We start from the raw sequence: 25063 nt of genomic DNA, 5'->3' as shown, positions 1-25063 counted from the left end.
TAAGTTTTGGGTTGATTGGCAAAAGGTCTAGATGGTCTGCCAAATGTCACAGCACAATAATTATATGTACTTTAAGGATGATATTTTGAAGTCTTCATTATGTAGAGAGGAAAAGAAATTGCAGTTCAGTATCTTTTGTACTCATTAATGTTTCATGTAAAGGAAAGAAGGTACAGATTGTATTGTGAAAAGGATGTGATAGCACCTGCATTTGAAATCAAGTCAATTTACAGGACAGTATGAGAAACAAGTCAGCAGATGGTGTGCAAAGCAAGAATTTCTCTTTAAAATTCTGGCCTCTTGCTATCCCTTTGTATAACCATTGGTTTGTCTGGGATTTAAGAAATGTAAGGTGTATTTGATAATACTGATTCCTAGAAAATAGCATAATATTTGGCAATCATGATAGCCTTGTTTTTTCCCCCATCCAAACAGAAGAGAAATGTGTTCATTCTCCTTGATAAAGAATATATATTCAACATAGTTTAAACATTTAGTATTGTTACAGAGGTGCTGTATTTGACAGCTATTTGTTAAACATGCAACTGTGTTTAGATATCAGCCTATCAATTGTACACAGTAGTCATTATTATTTCTATCCTTTGTCTGTGGTTGAAAACAAGTGTAATTTTGCCACTGGTATTTTACTGTACAGATAAGCATATGAAAAGCTGTATGATATCCACTGAGCTTCAGCATTCTAACATCATTGCCTGTTGTTGTTTTGTTGCATGCTGGAATACACAAGGCAGAAGAAAAAGCTGCTAAGTAATAGCACTGTGTCGAAGCCTGAAGGACTGTTATATGCTCAATCAGCCTTTCCACTTCAAAAGTAAATCCTCAAATATTTTCCAAATTAAAAAATTGCCATATGGCCGTTTTAGGTGATCAAATGGTCATTAATATCTGATTGTTGATTGAAATTTTGTTTTAGAAGAGTTAGAGATAAGATCGCTCTAAAGTTGCTTATGTTTATACTTGATATATATTTATATTCTCAATTCTATTTGATCTAACCTGCATTGACATTTTATTGTCCTTCTGAGGAGAGAGAGAGAGAGAGAGAGAGAGAGAGAGAGAAAGAAGCCCTGTTATCTTTCAGTTATATTTTGTTCTACAGTGGTATTGTTAACACCTGTTTGCAGATTGTGTAATTATGTCCTTCTTACAATCAAAGCAACTCATGCAGGGTCTCGACACAAAACATTGACTATCCTTTTACCTCCAGGTTTTTGTCCTGACTTAAATTACTGCAGTAGAATGCTTTTTTTATTATCATGCAATGAAGGCTGACAGTTCAGTGCGGTGCTGATGAAAATGCTGCAGTGCCAGAGTATTGCCTAGAGCAGGGGTTCCCAAACATTTTTATGTCAATGGCCAATACCATTAAGCAAGGAGTCTGTGGAGCCCAGGTTGAGAACCACTGTCCCAGAGGATGTGTGCCATTAGGTCAATGTAATAGGGTAAATGCTGCTACCATATCCTACAGTCAACATCATCAAAGTGACACTACCTTACACATTCATTGGCACTTCTGTCATTTCAATATGGAACACACTGGGCACACACTGTCTGCCACTTTTATTTACATAGCAACATGTTCATCTATTGAATTTGAAGCATCTTGCATTATCTTTAAGATGTCAAGGATTATACTTTATCACAAATTTTACTGCATATAAATAGATATGATAATGATGCTGAGTTCCTATTGGGCAGTTGATTCGCAGGATCAATTTTCATCTCAGTTAACAAGTTGAAAATCCACCCCAATATCTCCTTCATGCTGAACTGCTCATAGTATTATTCTTCACTGCAATGCTGTTTCTATACTAACAGCCTCTTAATATTTCCCCGTGATCTGATGGACTGCCTCCTCCACAGGTAGCCAGTCAAAATACAGGATGATTACCCCTTCCAAAATCTGAAAACCTCCACAATCCAAAAATGTTTTGAGCCCTGATGTGATATCACAAGTGGAAAATTCCACAAAGCGCTGGGAAAGCTCCCAGGTAATGTGAAAGGCACTGCACATCACAGACAGTTTCGAGAAGTGACCTCACATATGTAATGAACAGAAGTTACTGAGAAATAGTAAAACACTTCCAGCTTTACTGGATGAAGTGAAAACTTCAAATCTCAATGATATATTGGAAGAAAGGATACATCAGTGTTGGGGGTGAACATATGCCACTTAACGGTATGCTGATCATGAAATAGGAAAGACCTATTTTCCAGTTTATTGCAGAAATTCAAGAAAAGACACAGCATTAAATTATTTAAGATTGTAAAACATTTTAAAGATAAAGAGTCTACTAATCACAAAGCAGCAGAGAAATTCTTTGATGAGTTAACCAAGATCATCGCTGATGAAAATCTAACACCAGAACAAGTCTACAGAGGTGATTGTTATTATACCTTACATAAAACATAAAAAGGTAAATACAAACAAAGTGTCCTGTAACCCTCTAATCAAGCCACGACATCTTAGGTGGAGACTGAATGTGTGCCATTGTTTGTTGTTGTTCAACAGCTGATTCAGGTATTCTCCTGATGCTGCTGTGCTATTTTTGTTATTCTGCGCACTGTATATTAATGGTATGTAAGCATTTTTACCATTATGAGCCTATAGGAGATGAACAAGTATAAGACTGCTTACCAGTAGAACACAAAATTCAGAGTTGGAATGATGGTGATCCCAAGCTATCTCATTATAAATTCCAAAATCCAAAACTTTTCCAGACCCAAGTTCAGATAAGAGGAACTCAAACTGCAATTAAAACATCAATAGGAACATTAATTCTACTTCTATGTCCATAAGTACTGCCTAACCGGCTACCGTAGAACAAAATTAACAGTCGGGAGAACGTTCAACCACCCTTACTTCTTGATAATGCTGAAGCTTCAGCAGGGACAAGGAAAGAATGGGGTCCTGATAGGCTATATCCAGAGGAGAGGGCATGGCCTTTCTGCAGTTAGAGTAAAAGAGTCCACCTTTCCCTCCGATCTGTAGTCCACTCCTTTGGAATTTTCTGTGATCTTGCTTGCTTTCAATGAGAAAGTAAATTATTTTGTAGCCCAGGAAAGACAAGAAACCAATGGCAAGACTTGTTGTTTTCTGCAAAACAGGCTGCACTCTACTCACTTTAGATGAAGCTTTCAAGTGAGATTGCACATGACAGGCTCTCCAGAATCTAAAGCACCCTGGATAATTTCTGCAAAACACCTTCTCATTGAAAACCAGCAATATTACAGAAAGTTCCAAAGGAATGTTAGGGATGAAGTATAAGAGATAAGTAAGTGTAAGAGATAAATCCCCGGGGCCTGATGGAATATTCCCCAGGCTGCTCCACGAGGCAAGGGAAGAGATTGCTGAACCTCTGGCTAGGATCTTTATGTCCTCGTTGTCCATGGGAATGGTACCGGAGGATTGGAGGGAGGCGAATGTTGTCCCCTTGTTCAAAAAAGGTAGTAGGGATAGTCCAGGTAATTACAGACCAGTGAGCCTTACATCTGTGGTGGGAAAGCTGTTGGAAAAGATTCTTAGAGATAGGGTCTATGGACATTTAGAGAATCATGGTCTGATCAGGGATAGTCAGCATGGCTTTGTGAAGGGCAGATCGTGCCTAACAAGCCTGATAGAGTTCTTTGAGGAGGTGACCAGGCATATAGATGAGAGTAGTGCAGTGGATGTGATTTACATGGCATTTGACAAGGTTCCACATGGTAGGCTTATTCAGAAAGTCAGAAGGCAAGACCATGTCGAATGTAAAAAAGTACCAGTTTCCTGGTTACATCGGAAACACTGATCCGATAAATTTGGATTAAATTTTTTTATTTTTTGTGGTGTAATATATAATTGATGTAGAAAATTATACTGCACTAATCTTAACCGAACATTTATTGTATTTGTCATACTGTCAAGGCATAGTCTTGACCAATTTGTTTCTTCAATTTTAATATTCAAATCACTTTCCCATTTTTGTCTTGACTTGTGGACTCCTTGCTTAATTACCTGTCTTTGAATCAAATTATACATGCAAGATACAAATTTTTTGATATTTCCTTTTTGAATTAAAATTTCTATTTCATTAGATTGGTTATTAGGGGAAAGAAATAAATATACATATTAAAATTATTACGAACTCCATGGAGCATGTGGAGATCTTCCAACCACCAGGCATTCTTTCTTTCTTTCTTTCTTTCTTTCTTTTTTTTCTAAGGGGTAGTTAGGGGGGAGGGGTTAAGGGGAGGGGGTATGGGTTATATACATTGTTTTTTTTCATACTTTGTAATCATTTAAAAATGCAATAAAAAATTATTTAAAAAAAAAAAAAAAAAAAAAAAGAAAGTCAGAAGGCGTGGGATCCAGGGAAGTTTGGCCAGGTGGATTCAGAATTGGCTTGCCTGCAGAAGGCAGAAGGTCATGGTGGAGGGAGTACATTCAGATTGGAGGGTTGTGACTAGTGGTGTCCCACAAGGATCTGTTCTGGGACCTCTACTTTTTGTGATTGTTATTAACGACCTGGATGTGGGGGTAGAAGGGTGGGTTGGCAAGTTTGCAAATGACACAAAGGTTGGCGGTGTTGTAGATAGCATAGAGGATTGTCAAAGATTGCAGAGAGACATTGATAGGATGCAGAAGTGGGCTGAGAAGTGGCAGATGGAGTTCAACCCACAGAAGTGTGAAGTGGTACACTTTGGAAGGACAAACTCCAAGGCAGAGTACAAAGTAAATGGCAGGATACTTGGGAGTGTGGAGGAGCAGAGGGATCTGGGGGTACATGTCCACGGATCCCTGAAAGTTGCCTCACTGGTAGATAGGGTAGTTAAGAAAGCTTATGGGGTGGTAGATTTCATAAGTCGAGGAATAGAGTTTAAGAATCGTGAGGCAATGATGCAGCTCTATAAAACTCTAGTTGGGCCACACTTGGAGTACTGTGTCCAGTTCTGGTCGTCTCACTATAGGAAGGATATGGAAACATTGGAAAGGATACAGAGGAGGTTTACCAGGATGCTGCCTGGTTTAGAGAGTATGGATTATGATCAGTGATTAAGGGAGCTAGGGCTTTACTCTTTGGAGAGGAGGATGAGAGGAGACATGATAGAGATGTACAAGATATTAAGAGGAATAGACAGAGTGGACAGACAGCACCTCTTCCCCAGGGCACCACTGATCAGTACAAGAGGCCATGGCTTTAAGGTAAGGGGAGGGAAGTTCAAGGGGGATGTTAGAGGAAGGTTTTTCACTCAGAGTGTGGTTGGTACGTGGAATGCACTGCCTGGGTCAGTGGTGGAGGCAGATACACTAGTGAAGTTTAAGAGACTACTAGACAGGTATATGGAGGAATTTAAGGTGGGGGGTTATATGGGAGGCAGAGTTTGAGGGTCGGCACAACATTGTGGGCCGAAGGGCCTGTAATGTGCGGTACTATTCTATGTTCCATATTCAATGTTCTAATGGGCATGAGAAGAGTCAAACAAAATGTTTTTTTTGGTTCAGGTTTAAAATGAATGGACTGGCAATGGACTGTAAGGGGAGATATTTAAAAATTAATAAAGAGGTGGTACTGGAAAGGATAGCTGCCCTTATCCATGATAAGTCACTTGGTTCAGATGTGTTCACTCTTGCAGAGTGAAGGTGATAAGGAAGGAAAGTGCAGTGGCCATAACCATAATCTCAGCATCTGCAGATTCAGCAGTGTAGCTGAAAATTGGAAACCTGCAAAAGTTACATCTTTATTTAACAAAGGATGTTTGGGTTAAACCCATAGCTATAGACCAGCCAAATGAATGTTTTGGGAGAGGAAAGTTCTTGAAATAATACTCAGAGACAGAATTAGCAATCACTTTGACTAGTTACGATTGATCAGTGTAGGAGCCATGTAACATGTGTTGCACATTTATTTCTTTTATTGTGGTAATTAGTCTCATTAGTGGGAGTGTGGTAAAAGTGAAGGGAATAAGTTATGTGTTCTTGCTTATTTCATGGAGTTTGTAGCTTGGGACTGGATGAGGTAATGCCCTTGCTGATCACTTAATATTGCTTCAAGATTGTACGTTTGCTAATAAAGGATTGAAATAAGGACTCCTTGAAGCCATCATTTCATTGGATCTAAGGGTATGTTATGCAAGTATAATAACCCCACGGTGATCGCAGGCTAGTGGCAATTGTTTTATGTTGGATTAGGTTTTGCCTCTACAATCAGGGAAAGCCAGCATGAACCCATTAAAGGCAGTTGTATCTAACATACTTGACAGAGGTAACAGAGTGTCAACAGCAGAAGTGAGGTTGGAGTGATAAGTAACCACAGGTTTTTTGCTGACGTACCATGAAATAAGTTTGTCATGAAGAATGAAGGACTCTGATCAGAAGAAGCTACAGCAACATGGATAGAAAATCAGCTAAATTAAAGGAGAGAGAAAGTAGTGTAAAATGGTGCTTGTTAGAATGGAGAGAAGTATGCAGTAGAGCTACCCAATAGTCAGTCCAAGGAGAACCTCTTAAGATATATTGATAATTTGGACTTGGGTGAATGGATCACAAACTATAAACTTTCTGAAAACTTGGAGAGGTAATGAATTGTTAACAGTATAACAATAGACTTCAAGGATACAGAATATAGACAGGCTCGTGGATTGGCTGAACAGGAGGCAGGCAAAACTTAATGTGAAGACAGGCAGTTTTGTTTTTTGGTACAGTATAAAGAATGAGAAGAGGCAATATAACTAGAGGAACATTTCTAACAGGAATACGAGTAGTGGTCTGGAGGCACATGTATTATTCATTGTAAGCGGTGGGGTTGATTGAGACATCAGTTTAAGCATAAAGTATATGGCTCCTGGTTTTAAGAGACATAGAGTACAACAGCAAGAAAGTTATGATGAAGTTGTATATAACATTGATTCAAGCACAACTGGGTGTTGCACTTTCAGAGGTACATCAGAACTTGAGATAGGTTGCAGGAGAGATTTCACAAATGATTACCGGGATAAGTAATATTAATAATGTGGATAAAATGGGGAAAGTGGGATAATCCTTTTTTGGAACAGGAGTCTGTGAATAGGACTAACACTTAAAATTGAGATATTTATAACAGTGAAGATTATAAACAAAGAAGAGATAAGAAAACCATTCCAAAGCAGGGTAAGATTATGAATCCAGGAACATAAAGTGAAGGTAATTGACAAAAGAATTAAAAGTGAAATAATGAAAATGTTCTTTACACACTGAGTGATTAAGGTATTGAACCCATTGCTAGAGATAATCTTTGAGGAAGATTCACTACAGAATTCCAAAGGGATGTGGTACATTTCTGAAAAGAAAAATAATTGGAGTGTGGTGTAGGAGGGGTTGAATGGACATAAGGGTCTGAACAAACTCTCTTTGTGCTATAACTATATCTGTGATTTTGTGAAGTAGTCTGTGCTGAAGCAATCTCATGCATGAAGGAATCCCTCCCGACTTCTTTCATCTCTCCTGAAAGGTTGGAATGTGACTGGCTTGACTACATGAGCAGCAAAGAGTGAAAAATAAGCAGTAACATCCAGAATGATATGAGTTACTTTGGCCTCTGTCTGCACACAGTAACAACACTTTCACATGAATTAAACAAACATATTTTATTTTTACATTAGAAATTCAATGTCAATAATCACCCGGAACAAATGAAGCTGAGGGCTGCATCAAATTTTACAGAATTTTGCATAAGCACAGCATGTCAGGCAGCATCTGTGGGAGGGAAATAAACAGCGGGTGTGTGGCCTGCTCTCGATCCGCCAAAGGAAGCAGGATCTCCCAGTGGCCACACATTTTAATTCCACATCCCATTCCCATTCTGATATGTCTATCCATGCCCCCCTCCCCTACTGTCAAGTTGAAGCCACACTCAGGTTGGAGGAACAACACCTCATATACCGACTGGGTAGCTTCCAACCTCATGGCATGAACATTGACTTCTCTAACTTCTGTTAGTGTCCCTCCTCCCCTTCTTACCCCATCCCTGACATATTTAGATGTTTGTTTCTTTCTCTCTCTCTGCCCATCACTCTACCTGTTCTCCATCTCCCTCTTTCTTTCTCCCTAGGCCTCCCGTCCCACGATCCTTTTCCTTCTCCAGCTCTGTATCCCTTTTGCCAAACACCTTTCCAGCTCTTGGCTTCACCCCAGCCCCTCCGGTCTTCTCCTATCATTTCACATTTCCTCCTCCCCCTCCCACTTTCAAATCTCTTACTATCTGTTCTTTCAGTTAGTCCTGACGAAGGGTCTCGGTCTGAAACGTCGACAGTACTTCTTCCTATAGATGCTGCCTGGCCTGCTGTGTTCCACTAGCATTTTATGTATGTTGCCACTTCCAGCATCTACAGATTTCCTCGTGTTTGCTTATATTTGAGAATTTGAGTTACATGAAATTCTGTAATTAATTGTACATCCTGCAAAAGGGCAGTAATACACCTAGATGCATCTAAACTGCTGGAAGAAGAAGAAGAAGAAGAAGAAGAAGAAGAAGGGATTGGCATTATAGGTCTAGCACTTCATACACATGATGGCGACTGATTATCCTAGATTATTTTTTCTGCCCTAAGCTATGACTCAGAGCCCCTTACTGCCCTGTTTGTTTAAAGCCAGATCTGTCAACCTGCAGATGGTTTTATTACTCTGGAGAATCATTTAACTTGTTTGTTCAAATGGCTGGTTGATGGTCTGTGAAGTCACTACTACAAAACTGTCATAATTTTATCCAAAAATCACTTGTTGTTTACCTGATGGGTCACCTGCTCACAATTGTGAATACTTAGTGAATTCACTGGTGTCAAAGAGTTGGGCTGGGAAATAAAATGTGTACCTCATAAGCTTTTGGATATAAATTCTGAACAGTTAAATACAGATAATATGTCTTCAAAGTATATTAATATTTTAATCTTGGTAAGTATTTTATTGATATCAGTTATTGTAAAGAAAAAAACTGAATAATAATGAGTGGTTAGCGTAATGCTTTTACAGCTCGGCGTGTCTGAGTTAGATGTTCATTTCCAGGTAAAGAGTTTGTACATTCTCCCCATGGAATGTCTTGATCTTCTCCAGGTGCTCTGGTTTCCTTCAATAATCCAAGAACATACTAGCTACTAGGTTAATTGGCTATTGTAAATTGTCCCATGAATTGACTAGGGGTAAATTGGGGGGCCGGAAGGGCTTAATCCTATTTCTAAATAAAATAAAACAAATAAAAATTAAGAAGCCACAAATGAATACCTTTGATTTTTTGTTTTTGTTTTTATTTTTAAGCTCATTCTCTTGGTAGATCACATTTGCCAATCAGCAGCATCAAGACCTTTTCCGATTTGGTTCTTTTGTTTCATTAATATTAACAAATCCAGGCTGGGTTGAGGAGAATTTGGGATATCATCACTTTTATTAACCATAAGAAATGATGATGTCCCTAATTCTCTTCAACCCAGCACAAATTTGTTTTTGCTTTCTCTGCTGTCTGTTCTGATTCACAAGTTGCAGATGGTGTAAGCATCCTGTACAAGCTGCCAACCCTTTCACCATACCACATGTCCTCTGCCTTCCTCTCTTCAGTTGCCAAGAATTTCCTCTTGCCTTCCGAAGAAAACAATTTTCCATTCAAGGCAAGATCCTCGTAAATCAGGTGCAATCACATCTTTCATATCATTTTGGTGGCCGCAACTCTACAGAGGACCTTACGTTAGACTACAGACCCTAACTTACTCTAACTAGAACCTAGTATTGTTCTTGTGTAAATTTCTTGCTTTTATATTGTATGCCTTTGCAAGTACTATCTAACGAACGTGTCCTGCTACCTTCAGAGATCTATGGACATTAACACTATGGCCTTTCTGTTCCTACACACCATTCAAAATCCTACTTAGGTAATAGTGTCCTGGCCAGCTGCGTGTACCCAAGTACTATTCCTGTGGATTAATTTCTTGAAAATTAATAACAATGTCTAAAGCAACTCTGAGCTTTATACAAAGAGGACTAGAATGCAAGGGACAAACTGCTGTGCCATTACCATAGAAGGACCAGGTTAATAACCACAGCGAACAATTCTGTCCACTATGTATTTGTAGAAATGCTTTGACTTTGGCCTCGGGAAAGCTCAAATTAGCAAAATTGCAATTGGAGTCCAGTGGTTAAATTACACAAACTGTGGTTGAAAACTGCAGATTTAAGGGATAATCTTAATTAACAATTTCAAACTTTTAATTAAGCTTTAAATAGCTTAATTTTTATTTCGATCAACTAGTGTTATGCTTACCCAAGGGTAAAGAAAGAAATGCAAAATTAGGCTCTGATTTGCCATGATCTCAATGAATGACATAGCAGTCCCATGGGACAAGATGACCTCCAAAATCTCTAATCACTTTGGACCTCCATATATCTATCTTTCCACAATTTAAATAATCCTCAAATCAACTCTTCATTATCCAAAAGGACAACGTCATTATTACCTTCCTTCAAAATACAATTTTATGCATCGTAGTAGTACTGTTCTTATCGGCGTGTGTATAGAGATACAGACAACTGAATACAGATAAATCTTGACATGTACTCAAATGGAAGTGAACTGATTCACCCTAGCATACACAATTACAAAGATGTTCCTGTCATTTCCCCGAATAGTCATTAATTAGTATTTCTCTGCAGTCCATTCCTTAACCAAAGTAGTGCACATCATGCATTCTTTTACAAGAGCCATTCTTTCATGATTGCTTTATGAAGCATGAAATCCTAGTTCATGTCAAAACAAAACATAATGCTGACTGACAATTGCTATAATATATCAAGCTGACAAGCAGTTAATGATATTCCCTTAATTACCAATGTTTCAATTAATTAACTAAGAAGATATAGTCAAGGAGAAGGAGAGGTGAGTAAGTGAGTCAGTTTACTTATAAGGAGCAATGAGTTCTATATGCTAATTTGCTTATTAGTCATTTTTTTCTTTGTAGTTTAATGCAAATTATTAAGAATCCTACAATCAATGGTGCAGTTCTTGCCGATGTCAATGAAGTGATATTACTCAACTCTGACTGAGAAGAAAGCAGCTCACAAGAATGGCCGTGAAATGAATGTTCCCTTTTCCATCAATCTGATACCAAACTAAGGACAACTTTAACCAGACTTCAATATGTATTACAGAGTGCAAATTACACACAAGTATGTTTTAAATTACAAGTTGCAGCACTGTTAATATTTAATATTTATTTTTATATTTTGTTATTAGAAAATGAGGAAATTTCAACTCAGATCCATAGAGTTAGTGAAAGTCAAATCTGAGTTTACTGTCATATGCACAAGTATATGTGTACCCAGGGACAATGGAATTCTTGCAACAACATCATAGGCACCAAACGTCATGTAAGCAGCATTCATGAGGAAACATAAACAGAATTTTTACAAGAAAACACAGTTAGAACGTAAGTATATTAGTGAAAAGTTGTCAGACAGGTTATAGTGTTGCTGAACTGTAGTGATTAGGATGTTGCCAGCTTGCTGAAGGATCGAATGGTTGGAGGGAAGTCACTGTTCCGGAACCTGGAGTGGTGGGATTTCAGGCTTCTCTGCCTCCTGCCTGATGGTACTGCGAGAAGATGGTATGGTCCAGATGGAGGGGGTTTTAGAAGGAAGACATTCCCTTCTTGAGGCAGCGCCACCATCATCAATAGTCAGGAGGTATGTGCCTGAGATGTATGGGGCAGAATCCACTACTCTTACGTCCTTAAGCATTTGAATTGTTGCACCAAACCATGATGCATTCAGTTGGGATCTTTTCAACAGTGCAACTGTAGAAGTCTGTTAGTGTGTTCAATGACAAGCTGAACCTCCCTACCCTCATAAGAAACTAAAGACGCCAGCTCGTGTTCCATGTGATTGCAACTATATGCTGGGCCCACAACAGGTTGACTGACATGTTATACTGAATTGTTCACTGCCAATCCCACAACATAGACTGGTGTATGTTTGCTATTCCTCCCCTTCCTTAAGTCAGTCATCAGCTCTTTAGTGTTGCTGATACTGAACAAGGAGTTGTTTCTGCAATTTCACTCAACAAGGTGAACTATCTTGCTCCACTAAGCTGACTCATTGCCACGTGAGACACAAGAGATTCTGCAGGTTCTGGAATCTTAAGCAACTAAACACAAAGTGCTGGAGGAATTCCGCAGACCAGGGAGTATCTATGGAAGAAAATAAACGGTTGATATTTCAGGCTGAGACCCTTCATCAGGACAAAACTGTTGACTGTTTCCCTCCAGAGATGCGACCTGACCTGCTGAGTTCCCACATCTTCTTTGCGATTTGTAACTTGTCAAAAAACAGAAGAGATATAACCTGTGACTGAAACTCCTGTGTAAGGTTCTGACCAACATTTTGATCAATTCTTCTGTATTGTCTTCACACCAGACTAAACCTGCTTTGTAATTTCAATCAGCTCTGCAGAAGGGTTATGTCAATAATTTCCTGCACCTAAAGGAAAATAAAACCAAAATACTTTTGGTTGATCCCAAAGCCAAAAGAGATAAAGTTGATATTCTTGGGAAATTGGCTCCCCTTATAAAATCAGAAGTAACAACATTTGAATTTTAAGTCCCACATAAAGCAAGTGACTGGGGCAGCATATCCACATGTAAGAAATATTGCAAATATATATCATATTACATAATGATGCTGAAGAACTAATTCATGCCTGTATATGGAATAGAATTAATTACACCAATACACTTCTAACTGCCCTTTCAAAACAATCTATTGACAAACTTTAACTTATTCAGAGCAGCTCTGATAGACTTTTAACTAAGTCCAGGATGAAGGAGCATATCACTCCTGTCCTAGCTATTCTGGATTGGCTTCCTGTAAATTTTAGAATTGATTTCAGAGTTCACTTACCTGTTTTTAAAGCTCTCAATGGTCTGAGACTAGAATACATCACAGAATCACTTTCATGTTATAATCCTGTTTGAGCTCTCAGGTCTTCTTCCACCAGTCACTCAAATTTAAATTGAAACAATCTGCCTCAAAAGATTGTTGGCAGGCCAGCTTCTTTTTGAACTGTGCTCCAAACTATGGAACTCAGTACCTAAAACTATAAGGGATGCAGTCTCAGTTGACACTTTTAAAGGCCAGCTCAAAACCCTGCTTTTAACTAACCCTCTTTTTGCCCTTTATTTTTATTTCTGCACTTTATCCCATTGTAAGCACTTTGAACTACATTGTTTGTATGAAGAGTGCTCCATAAATAAGTTATTATTATTAAATGACCCCCAGGATTTTTCTTAGACAAATTCAATGTACTTTAAGGAGGTGCATTAAGTATTGTGAATCAATGTTTACATATCAGTGAATTAGTTGATGTCTGTGCTGAGCAAAAACTCTACATTGATAATATTATCCAAAATCTCTTTCTATATGGCGTTCAGGCCACAAGTCTTAAAGAATGGCAGAGTTGCCCAAGGCAGAGGTGGTGAAATTGCCTTACACCTGGGTTGCCAAAAGCCCGCTGAGGTCTGTAGTATTGACTGTTAGAAGCTGTTAAAAGAAATGACCAGAGTTGTGCCACATAACCATGGGGGAGGGATCAGGGCAGGTGATGAACTGTGCTGAAGTCTGGAGACTAGATTCAATTGCCACTCTGTCAATTAGTTGACAGAGATCCTTGAGCACAACTAATAGAGGTGCCAATCCATAGGGACTTGGTGTGGATGAGAAACTCAGAGAGATAGAAAGCTGACAACCCCTAATCTTTACCTCACAGTCACCTGAGATCATCTTCGAATCCAGAGAGTGAGATTCGCTGACATTATTTCCTTGAGAACGTTCGCAGAGGGTTGACCATAATTCATAGATGTCAGTAAGAGGACGGTGAATGGCACAACTTTGGTTGGCTTGAAACATGGATTGTCCAGTATGAACAGTCACCTGCAAGACACTGTAGTTGACTGACACCTTCCAACGAGTATGTGCTGAGTTTTCCAATGAAGTCCAACCTCCATAAAGGCACTATGGAAAAGGACGACAGACTGGAGTCCTGGCACCACAGACCAGGAGAGGTCAAGCTTTCTGTAACAGATTCTCAAATGCTTGGCAGATGCAATGTTCAAAGAGAAAATGTGAATGATGTTAACTCATTGCAAGGGAATGAATTGAAGTTTTTGTACAATGATCATGATGTATGAGCATATGTATTCCTATTTTATTTACCACATACATATATTGTGGAAAAAAGTACGTCTTTGGGAAAATTTCTCAGGGCCTATCCAATGTCTGCCCCTCATCCCCAAGCAATTTAATCTTTGAGACACAACAATATTAGCCTGAGCCAGACACCCAGGAAAGAGGTTAACAATAACATAAGAAGCATTGAGATCCAAGGAGCTGCCTAATCCCAGTGCTGGAGACTGGAGGCATGAGAACCATAACCACTTTGTTCTGTTCTCCAAGACGGTTCAAATTCAGGTCAAGATCCAGGAGAAGTGTGAGGTTGTCAAGATTATGGCACTACTGGAGACAAAATTGTCTTCTTTATATAATATAGGGAAACAATACTAGTGTATCAGGGTATGAGACATATAACACTGAGGCACAATGTTACAAGTTTATCACCATTTAACAGTGAAGACCAATGTTAGCAGAGTAGCTCTATCACCAAAAACACTAAACTATGATACTGGTCAACATGTTGTCACCTTAGAACACTGAGATACTGATGCACCATCAATAACTCACACTGAGATGTAGGCGAGATATCGGCTTTTATTGACTGGAAGAAGGAACCAGGAGTGAGTGTCTATCATACAAGGTCTTGGAGACTGAGGCTGAGCTTCAGGCCGCAGGTCTCCTTTATACAGGGGCCTGTGGGAGGAGCCACAGGAGCAGTCAGCAGGGGCGTGTCCCGACAGGCACATAGTTCACCACAGATACAGTATCAGAAGTTACTGGTGTTTCATGTTATAACGGTGAGATTGGTACAAGTGACCACATATTGACAATATATAAAACTGGGATTCAATGCTGGAAGGGGCTGGAATATTACCATATAACTCTTGTCAGTGTTATTTCAAAGAACTATTTTAAAGAGTTGGAACAGGTGCATCAGGTTGTGATTTTTTTTGAATGTTGATCACTTCCTCCTATATTTTACACTTGCTTAGGACAGATATGTACATATACATATACATGTACATATAATCTTGAGGGATCTCATGTTGCCAATTAGAAAAGTTACTGAGGTGAGGGTGGATAGGAAGGAAATACGACCAATTTCATTTGAGATGTTGGAAACATTATCCCCAGAGAGGAAGAAGGATGTGAACATCTAGCATTTACAAAAAAAAAACTTCAGTTTTTTTCTTATTCTGAGTGGTAATTTTAGAGTTTATCCTTGCATTTAACAGCACACTCTTGAGGGCTGCTCTACTTTCAAAACTAATGAAGTTTCAGGAATGAATAGCTGGCAGATTCTATATCATTTCTTCCTTTACTCATTTAAGATAATTTCATATAGTATCTACATGGCAAAAGAGAGGTTGGACCATTGAACTTAGACGCAGGATCTTCTACACAAGCTACATCACAATAAGACCTGGTCATCAAACCTCTATAGTGGGTTGTGAGTACCTCTGCTATCCACAACCACACCAAATTTAACTCCAACATGGCGATTTATACTATATATTTATAAAAGCACAATCATGCATCTTTCATACTTTACCATTAAAAACATCTAAATATTTGATTGTTGTTTAAATGGAAAATGATGCTTTTGGAATGTAAACAAAATATAGATATAAAACCTCAAAAGTATTATATATATGAAAGGAGCAGTATTCTGCAAGATATATGTTTATTAATGTATAACTTAACTGTCTGGAAAACTGTACAAGAATGTTCTCATTCGTTTAAAGTAGTTTTGAAACTGATAGAGAAGTTACATTTCTGTGAACATTTTGAACATTTTAATTCAAAAAGCAAAACTGTTTAGATGGTGAAGCAGTTAAATGGTTAAAAATAAAATCACATGCAAAGAAAAAATAAAGACCACCAAATCTGTTGACAGAATATTTGATTCCTTTCCCTCGCTTTCTTCATTTTTCCTCAAATTTCATGCTCTGGGTGAAGCTCATTGTGGATAAAACTACAAAAGTTTCATTAAAATATCAATTTTGACTTCTAAGCAGTAAGTATCTGCAGGCTAAGTGTTTAATATCTGCAGGCATATGAACAAATGTCTTGTTCAGATACTGCTTCTCTTCAATATAAATATCTAAAATTCTTCTAAGATAATACTAATTCACCTTATATTGTTCTTCTGTGTTAAGGCTTATTTACATGATTTCGTGCTCTAGATATTCCGTTCAGCCACATGATAAGTTTTTCTAATTTTTGAATATGGTTTACAGAAACAGTTTACAAGAAAAGCTGCAGTTTACAGTTTACAGGAACGGATAAAACTTTAGAATTGAGCCAGATACATCTATTCAGACCAGGGTCAGTGAAAAACAAAACAAAATAATTCTGGCAAAATGTCAGTTGAATAGAGCCCTTTTATTTCAAACAGCATTAAATTAATGTCTAACAGATTCACCTGAATAACAGTTCAACCGTGAAGCAAAAAGGCAATTGTTTTTGCCAATGCAAGTCAAGTGTATCTCCAGGCCAGAATTTAAGGCAGTAAACGCTCCATGAAATTAACATTGTGTATATAGATTTAAAGAAAATGCCTTCAGGATAATGTTAACCTATTAGATTGGCTTTGTTATTTTTTTATTTCACTAATAATGCAGTACAAAGAAGTGACTGTTTATGAATAATGAAAAAATTAAGCAAATGTTGCCTATAGAGCTTTTATACAAAATTGGGGAACAAACCCAGCCAAATAATATACAAAAAGTCTTGGAAATTATACGGTAACTTTATTGACACTTGGAATTTCTAGATGCATTTGCCCAATTTCAAATCTGACAGTTAATAATGACCAAGTTGGGATGGAAATAAGTTATAGAGCCTTAGGGAAAATTAGTTTCCAAATAGAACCCAAACTAAACACAAACAGAAACTCTTCATGTCAGGAAATTACTGAGAGGGTTTCTACTCTCACTACTCTTATGTGAGGTAGATGGCTGTTTTCATTGGCATAGATGAAGTTTTGGAACATCAGAGACTCCTGGCTTCTAAAATAAAAAGGAGAAATTCCTGGAAAAACTCAGCAGGTCAGGCAGTGTCTGATGAAGGAGGAACAGTCAGCTTTAGCCAAACTGGAGTTCGTTCATCCACAAATGTGGTTGAAACAGTCCAGTATTTCTAGCATTTCCTTTTTTTGGTTAATGATTACCAATGAGATTTCTTTATAATTCCAATGAAGAAATACCTGAAGTGAAAATGACTGGGAATAATCTTGTGGGCCAAGGAGCATACCTTGAGCAATAGTGAGGTTTTAGTAGAATTACTTAAACTCAGCTTCATGATAATTCTTTCAGCATGTACTCTGCAATATAAATATTAATAATATGAGTTGTGCCTAACACATCATTTTTGTTTTCAGTCAAATTTCTACAAAATAAACTACCTGAGGTAAATTAACATCATTTCTATCCCGTAAATGAGGCCTGCAATTTTTTAGCCTTGCCTCAAAAAACTCAAAGAAAATAACTTGTTTTTTTTTTAAAAATACATTGGCACATTACAGCAAGATAACCCAAATGATAGACTTGCAGATATCAGGGAAGAAGAGAAACTTGAATGACAATGTGATACAAAGACACTCAGGTTAATCTTATCAATTCTATTGGGCAGGAAATATCAATCTGCAGATGAGTGAAACGTAATTGTAATGGGAGTAACAGACCAGATGAGGAATTAGGGCTCAGTGGATAAATCAGGATATGACCATGCTCAATGCATAAACGTACAAGTCCATTAACACAGAGCTCAGCTGCAATAAGAATATTAAATAGTAGAAGATTGAAAGGATATTACCAAGCAGAGGAAGTTTGTTTCTGCTTTCCAAGGTACTGCAGTAACTTACTCTGCAGAACCGAGTGCTATGCTGTTTTCTAATCAATATATATTATTAGGCAGCAAGAGGAAGTAGAGGAAAGGACTGATGACTCTGGGTTTGGCGAACTTGAGTAATGATAAGATGCTAAGGAAAGAGACACTTGAATGAATAGTTTCAAGGTAATCAGGGAAATTAATTTCAATACATTATTCAAGAGAGGAGAAGTAACTGAGTACATGACGAACCATTTATATGTTTGGGCAAATAGAAATTCAGCAGATTTTTTTCTCAATCACATGTTATGGATGGACTAAAGCATGTCGCCATTATTGAGCACATATTTCTATAATAGTTGTGGGCTTGAAAGTACTATAAAATTCTCACCACAATTCTTATTTTAATGTTTTTATAAAGCTTTCATAAGCGCAGTCCTGGTGTGTATGTATTAGAACATATTTTACTGATGCAAGTATATAATCTGATTTAACATGTGTTTAACTCCAGGATTTAATGTTATGAAGCAGTGGTGTAAATCCAGTTTATATAAATCCTCCTCTGCACTCGACATTCTAACAAGATCAAACCCCTCCAGCTCTCAATTCAAACATGGCTTTCACCAGCCTGGTCCCTAACTCAATACCACATCAATGACACCCATCAACCAATCCACCCCTTCAATTTCTCAATCATCCCAACAACCCCCTTCAACCCAACCAATGATAAAATCTTTACCCAGTGTTACGTACTCGTGACACATAACAGTGGAGCCCTTGTCACGTGACTGGGTTTGAAGCTGTACTGGTCTTGAGGTGATGGTCTTGTGATGGTGGAATGACGTCATTTTCCCGCCAGTAGAGATCATGTGACAGGTTTTTTTTTTACAGGTTATAAAAGGTAGACCCCACCCTGTGAGGAGGGGCAGTTCGTGGCTGGATTTGCCAGGTTGACTTCATGCCACTGCGTGTTTGAAGTGATTACGCAGTTTAGCTGAAGGATGAAGTTTTTATTTAGTGCCTAAAGTTTAAAGGTCATTGCCAGCAGGTTCTTTATGATTCTGCTAGTTCGGAATTAGTGGAGAGTGAAGATCGAGGAGAATCGCTTTCTACGGTGGAACGGGGGCGACCTTTGTTTGATCCTTATTTGGAAGGATTTCGTTGACTATCTTCGTGTTAATCCCTGGGTTTAACTAGAAAGGATTGAAGGTAGTGGAGAAGGAAAGGTCAGTGCCTTTAAGCCGTTCTGTTTCGTGAATTCTTCGTGGGAAGTTTGACGTCGGGGATCGAAGCAAGCGACGTGAAAGAGAACCTAAATCGTCTTATAAAGTCTCTCCTTTTAAATGGACTGTGAGCATATCGAACTTTTGGCAATACCACTTTAAAGAACTGTTTTTGGAATATCACGTTAAGAACTGTTTGGGCTGCCGCTCAGCAGCTGTTTCCGGTTACAGTAGTGTTTGTTTACTTTTGGGGGGTTTGTTTTCTGTGTTTAATAAACGTGTTGTTTGTTATAAGAAACCCTTGCAGAACTCATATATTTATTGTTGCCGGAATACGTAACACCAGTTTTACGGCCAGATTTACCTTCCCCAACCTCCCTTCCAGGCCAATTGCATTCCCACCATCATCAAGCCACTCTGCTCTTCCATTGCTATGACCCACCTACAGGTGAGATTAACGTTATTTCCTTCGCATTCTCTTCATGACGCATTTCTCGATATGCTAAATATATCTAAATCTGAATCAATGTCTGAATGTACCAAGGAAAGGCTTTACTTCATGTACGGTCCAATTCTTTTGCATCTAATGCCTTAGACTTCAGGTTGTATTGGATTTCCTAACAGTGAGATCAGATAGCTGAGAACACACTGCTTAGATGCATCTCTGTCACGTGCACTAAATTTTCTACGGAAATAAGTATGAAAAGGATTTCTCAAGTGGTTTACAGTAGTCCTGAAGTCCTGGCAATAAAAATGTTCAAAATTATAAATTTGCTTTCAAGTGACTTCCTTAATGTTCATTGTTAGCATTTCAGATCGGTGATCACTTCACTAATTGAATGATTAAACACAAGTGAAAGCTTAGCGGAAAACCTTGTTGTGAAGGCTAAGCACACAAAGCCTGCATTTGTGATCTCAACCCAAACCTTTTCTCAACTTCAGAATAAAACTTGCACTTTTCCTTGTGTACATCCCATGCCAAATTAAACATTGAATATTTCTCTCATCAACAGCTCACTTTAGTATGTGCAGTAATCCGCTTTCAGCATGCCGAATTTGGATAATATTGAATTTCACTAGCATCTATTTTGCTAGAACTATTCACCACCATAACATGGGATGCCAAAACTGAAAGCAATATCAAAACTAATATGAAAATAGAGAAGCTTGCAAGAAGGATACACGTTCAATCATACCTGTGCACTTTTTAACATGACTCCCTCGTTTAAATCCATGCCGGCTCAGCTTGCAGTTGAAGTTTGCTTCCCAAAACTCTGCAAACCAGATGTTTCTTCTGTTATTCTCCAGAGTACGGCTCATGAAGTATCTATCAAAGCCTGCAAAATTGAATATATGTTACTCAAGTTGCTAATAATTACTTTAAACTTTCCATCTGTAAAAGTGATAAACTTACAGCCAATGATTCGGCTAGAGGAGAATCAAGTGAAATAAATTGAATGATTAGAGAACTATGTAAGAAAGGCTGACACAGATGAACTGTGGTAATTATCTAGATGTCTGAACTTGTGTGCAATCATTCTATTACAATCACTGTAATTAACACAGTGAACTTTATTTCTTTCCAGTTATGTCATCTCATATCCCTCTGGGAAACTTTTCAGTAAAAGTTTTACTGGCAGGCTTACATCTTCCACTGTCCTCCCTATTGCATTATTCTTGATAAATAATCCATGGTTTGGAATTCATTAGATTATTTGATCACACAGGGATTTGAAGTTGAACTCATATTGTTCCTTTCTGACAGTCACACAGAGAGACTTCCAGCAGATGTAGATGACTTCCTGTTCCATTATCCAGAAGCTGATTTGCAACAACTGCCTCTGCTCACAGCTAACTCAGAGTAGATCAAAGATCAACCAGGCTTGTTGAAGTTTATCTATTCATCAAGACAGTGCAAAAGAGTGTCTGGCTAGTGTGATATACTGACATTTAATTTAAGTGTCTAGTAATTAATTTTGCCAGAATCCCAATACCATAAATTAAAGCAGATTGTGAAATATATACTGTCTATCATAAATTTTCCTTCAGGAATCAAATTCCAGCTTAACACTTTTAACAATGAGTACTCATCCATGTAAACACATTAAAAGTGTATACACTTGCATAGCTATTCAATAATTATTTGTTTTCCTCTGTCTATATTTTGCTTTTTAAGTCTCATCTGCCATTAAATACTTTTCAGCTGCAAACAGGATTTTCCTAAGTCAACACGATCCAATCATGATCTAAAGGTAAAGGACAGTTTCAAAAACTATGTTAGCTATGGTTTTTTAATGATGTTAAGTCTTGTTTAATGGTTAGGCACACTTCACTTTCTGTAGGAATTTTCTGGAACATCTGCAATTACAGTGAATCAAAGCAGCTTCAATGACAATATGCCCTCTGCGCCTCTCTGCTTCTTTTATTCGTGGAATATTCCCTGAGCTTGACAACCAGTCACACGTAAAACGTTGGCTTCTGTCTGGCTCAAGTCTGGAGAGTACCATAATGACATCTGGATAGTGTGATCTAACACAATGTAATTTGTATGGTCAATAAATAATATTGCCAGAAAGCTGAATATCATAAAAAAGATTGTGTAATATGAACTGTAAGGAGTCAAGTGTGAAGGAGGACTAATTTAAGTAGCTCCTAAGGCAAAGCAATGTGCCACAGTATGTATTCCAATATCATGACTTGCTTTATCCTCTGAACATACATTTGCAGTACCCCTAATTAAACATGTCACTGAAACACATCAGTCAGTTTCTCCTTATAACTAACCTGAATATGCTGTGCAATAGCTCTGTAGTGATCAGGGAATTCCACGTGCACAATAAACAGAGCTTTTTGCTTTCAATCTGTTCATTCCTGCTACTCCTTCATTTTTTAGGATAATAGATAATAATGAATGTTTAAAACCTGTGCCAACCAACTGGCTGGGCTGTTCATAGACACCTTCAATCTCACACTGCAACGGAAGGAGATTCAAAAGTGCAGTAATCATAAGTGTGGCCAAGGAGTGCAGGGTGAGCTGCCTCAATGACTATTGACCAGTATTACTTACATCATAAACTGTTTTGGGAGGTTAGTGATAGCTAGAATTAACTTCTCCCTGAGCAAGGACATAAGCCCACTGCAATTCATCTGCAACTGTAATAAGGCTACAGCAGATGCAGTCCACTGCCTCTCTCTGCTTTGGAGCACCTATACAACAGACAAAACATACTTCAGGCTGCTGTTCATAGATTACAGTTCAGTATTCAATTACCATTATCCCCTCAGTATTAATTACCAAGCTTCTAAACTTGGGCCTCTGTACTTCTCTCCGCAACAGAAAATATTTGAAGAGGTGCAACACATTTAAGGTAAATGGTCGCTAGCTATATTATTTTTGATCTGTTGATAACAATTATTTTTTTTTATTTTATACTCAACACAGTAAAGAGTCAGTATCAATTCACAAATATAATCCACCATGTATCTGCCATTTGGTCATATGATATGAACAAAGCTGTTGTGAGTGTTATCATTGGCAACCTTAGGTCAAAATGTTTAAAATACTTTTTATATCCTACTTGGATTTTTCAGCTACACTGTTTGCATAATGCTCAGACAATATAGTGATGGGAAACTGAGTTTCAACAGCCTTTAGGTAATTTGGGTGGAGACAGAAATTTAGTTGAAATGCTTCTGCCCCTCTTGTGTGAACCTGAAATGCAACCTCAGAGAAGGTCCCCTAAATAAGTCTCTATAACTAGCCACAAAATACACCCTGTGGCCATTTGAAGGTACTTCCTGAACATAATACAGTGGCCATTAAATGTATGTTCATGGTCTTCTGCTGCTGTAGCATGTCCCCTTCAAGGCTGACATATTGTGCGTTCAGAGATGCTCTTTCACACACCACTGTTGTAATGCATGGTTATTTGAGTTACTGATGCCTTCCTGGCAGCTTGAACCAGTCTGGCCATTCTCCTCTGACCTCTCTCATTAATAAGGAGCTTTTGTTTACAGAACTGCCACTCAGTGGATGTTCGTTTGTTTTTTGCATCATTCTCTGCTGTGCATGAAAATCCAAGGAGATCGGCAGTCCTGTGGAACCAGGGGAGCCAATACATTTGACCACTGTTATAACACCATCAAGAACATTTACTGTGCCGTCTCAAGCCCAATCACCTGGTGGTACTCTGCCTCCTGCATATAGGCAGTGACTAAAGACCACAGCACCATTAGTGAAGACCAAGAAGGTATGATAAAGGGAGCACAGAGGAGCACTTCCAGGTCTGCTTTGAGTCAGTGAATTGAAAAATTTCAAGGACTCATCTTAAAATTTGAATGGATATGCCACAGTTATCACCAACTTCATCAAAACCTACGTGGATGAGTGTACGCTTTTGAGAACATGCGAGACATACCAAAACCAAAAGCCATGGATAAACCAATACACTAATAGTCTGCTGAGGGCTGGATCTGTGGCATTCCAGATAAGTTTTCCAGAACTATACAAGGGCCAGTTCTAACCTATGGAAGGCCATTTTAAGAGCAAAGAAACAATTCCAATTGAAGCTTGAGACAGAATTGGATGTACATAAGCTCTGACAGGGTTTGTAGGCCACTACTCCGTACAAGGCAAAACTTAACATCATGAATGGCTGTGATTCTTCACTCCAGATCAGCTCAACACTTTTTCCGCAGTATTTGAGAGGGAGAATAAAGCTACACCTGTAGGAATCCCTGCAGCATTTAATGACTTAGTGCTCTCTGTCTCAGAGACAATGTCAGAACATCTTTCATGAGGGCAAACCCTCAGACGGCATCAGGCTCTGATGGTGTACCTGTTAGGGTACAGAAAACTTGTACCAACAAACTGGTGGAAGTGTTCAAGGACATCTTCAGACTCTCCCTGCTGCTGTCAGAGGTTTACAACTGCATCAAAAGGGTAACAATCATACCAGTGCCCAAGAAGAGCAGGGTGAGCTGTCTTAGTTGACTATCTCCCAGTTGCACTCACATCTGCTGTGATGAAGACAGGTTGGTCATGGCCAAAATCAACTCCTGCCAAAGCAGGGACCTGGATGCACTGCAATTTGCAGTCTCACTAGCTCTCTGTTCTGCCTTGAATCACCTGGACAACAACAATACCTACCTCAGGCTGCTTTCTATTGATTACAGCTCACTGTTCAATTGAATCCTACTCTCAGTTCTCATAAACAAGTTTCAAAACCAAGGGCTCTGTACGCACATCCGCAACTGGCTCCTTGACTTCCTCATCAGGAATTCACAGTCACTGCAGATCGAAAATAACCTCTCTTACTCACTGACAATCAATCCTGGTGTACATCAAGGATGTGTGCTCTACATCCACAACTGTGTGGCTAGGCACAGCTCAAATGTCATCTATCAATTTGCCAATGGCACAAGTAATGTAGGCCGAATTTCAGATGGTGATGAGGAGATGTAACAAGGGTAAGATAGATCAGCTAGTTGAGTGGTGTCACAACAACAACCTTGCACTCAACATCAGCAAGACTGAGGAATTGACTGTGGCAACACAGACCAGTCCTCATCAAGGGATCAGCAGTGGAAAGGGTGAGCAGTTTCAAGCTCCTGAGTGTCAACATCTCAAGATTTGTCCTGACCCAACATATTGATTCATTTACAAAAACAAAAGCATGACAGTGCTATATCTCATTAGGAGTTTGAGGAAATTTGGTATGTCATCAAAGATTCTCACAGATTTATATAGATGTACTGTGATGAGTAACCTAACAGATTGCATTACCATCTGGAGGGGCCACTACAAAGGATCAGAAAACGGGGCAGA

The 25063-nt window shown here is 38.6% G+C and overlaps 1 protein-coding gene across 1 annotated transcript in view; it reads right to left on the bottom strand.

Moving 5' to 3' along the window:
- Positions 1-25063, bottom strand: part of LOC132381175 (metabotropic glutamate receptor 4-like) — a 1091809-nt gene that overhangs the window by 581855 nt on the left and 484891 nt on the right. Inside the window, exon 5 of the mRNA XM_059950466.1 lies at positions 20433-20573. Within this exon, the coding sequence (XP_059806449.1) occupies positions 20433-20573 (141 nt within the window). The remainder of the gene's footprint in view (positions 1-20432; positions 20574-25063) is intronic.

This window comes from Hypanus sabinus, chromosome 25 (assembly GCF_030144855.1).
Source record: "Hypanus sabinus isolate sHypSab1 chromosome 25, sHypSab1.hap1, whole genome shotgun sequence".
Classification (NCBI taxonomy): Eukaryota; Metazoa; Chordata; class Chondrichthyes; order Myliobatiformes; family Dasyatidae; genus Hypanus; species Hypanus sabinus.
Note: the sequence above shows the minus strand (reverse complement) of the source record. Positions and strands in the feature narration are given on the sequence as shown.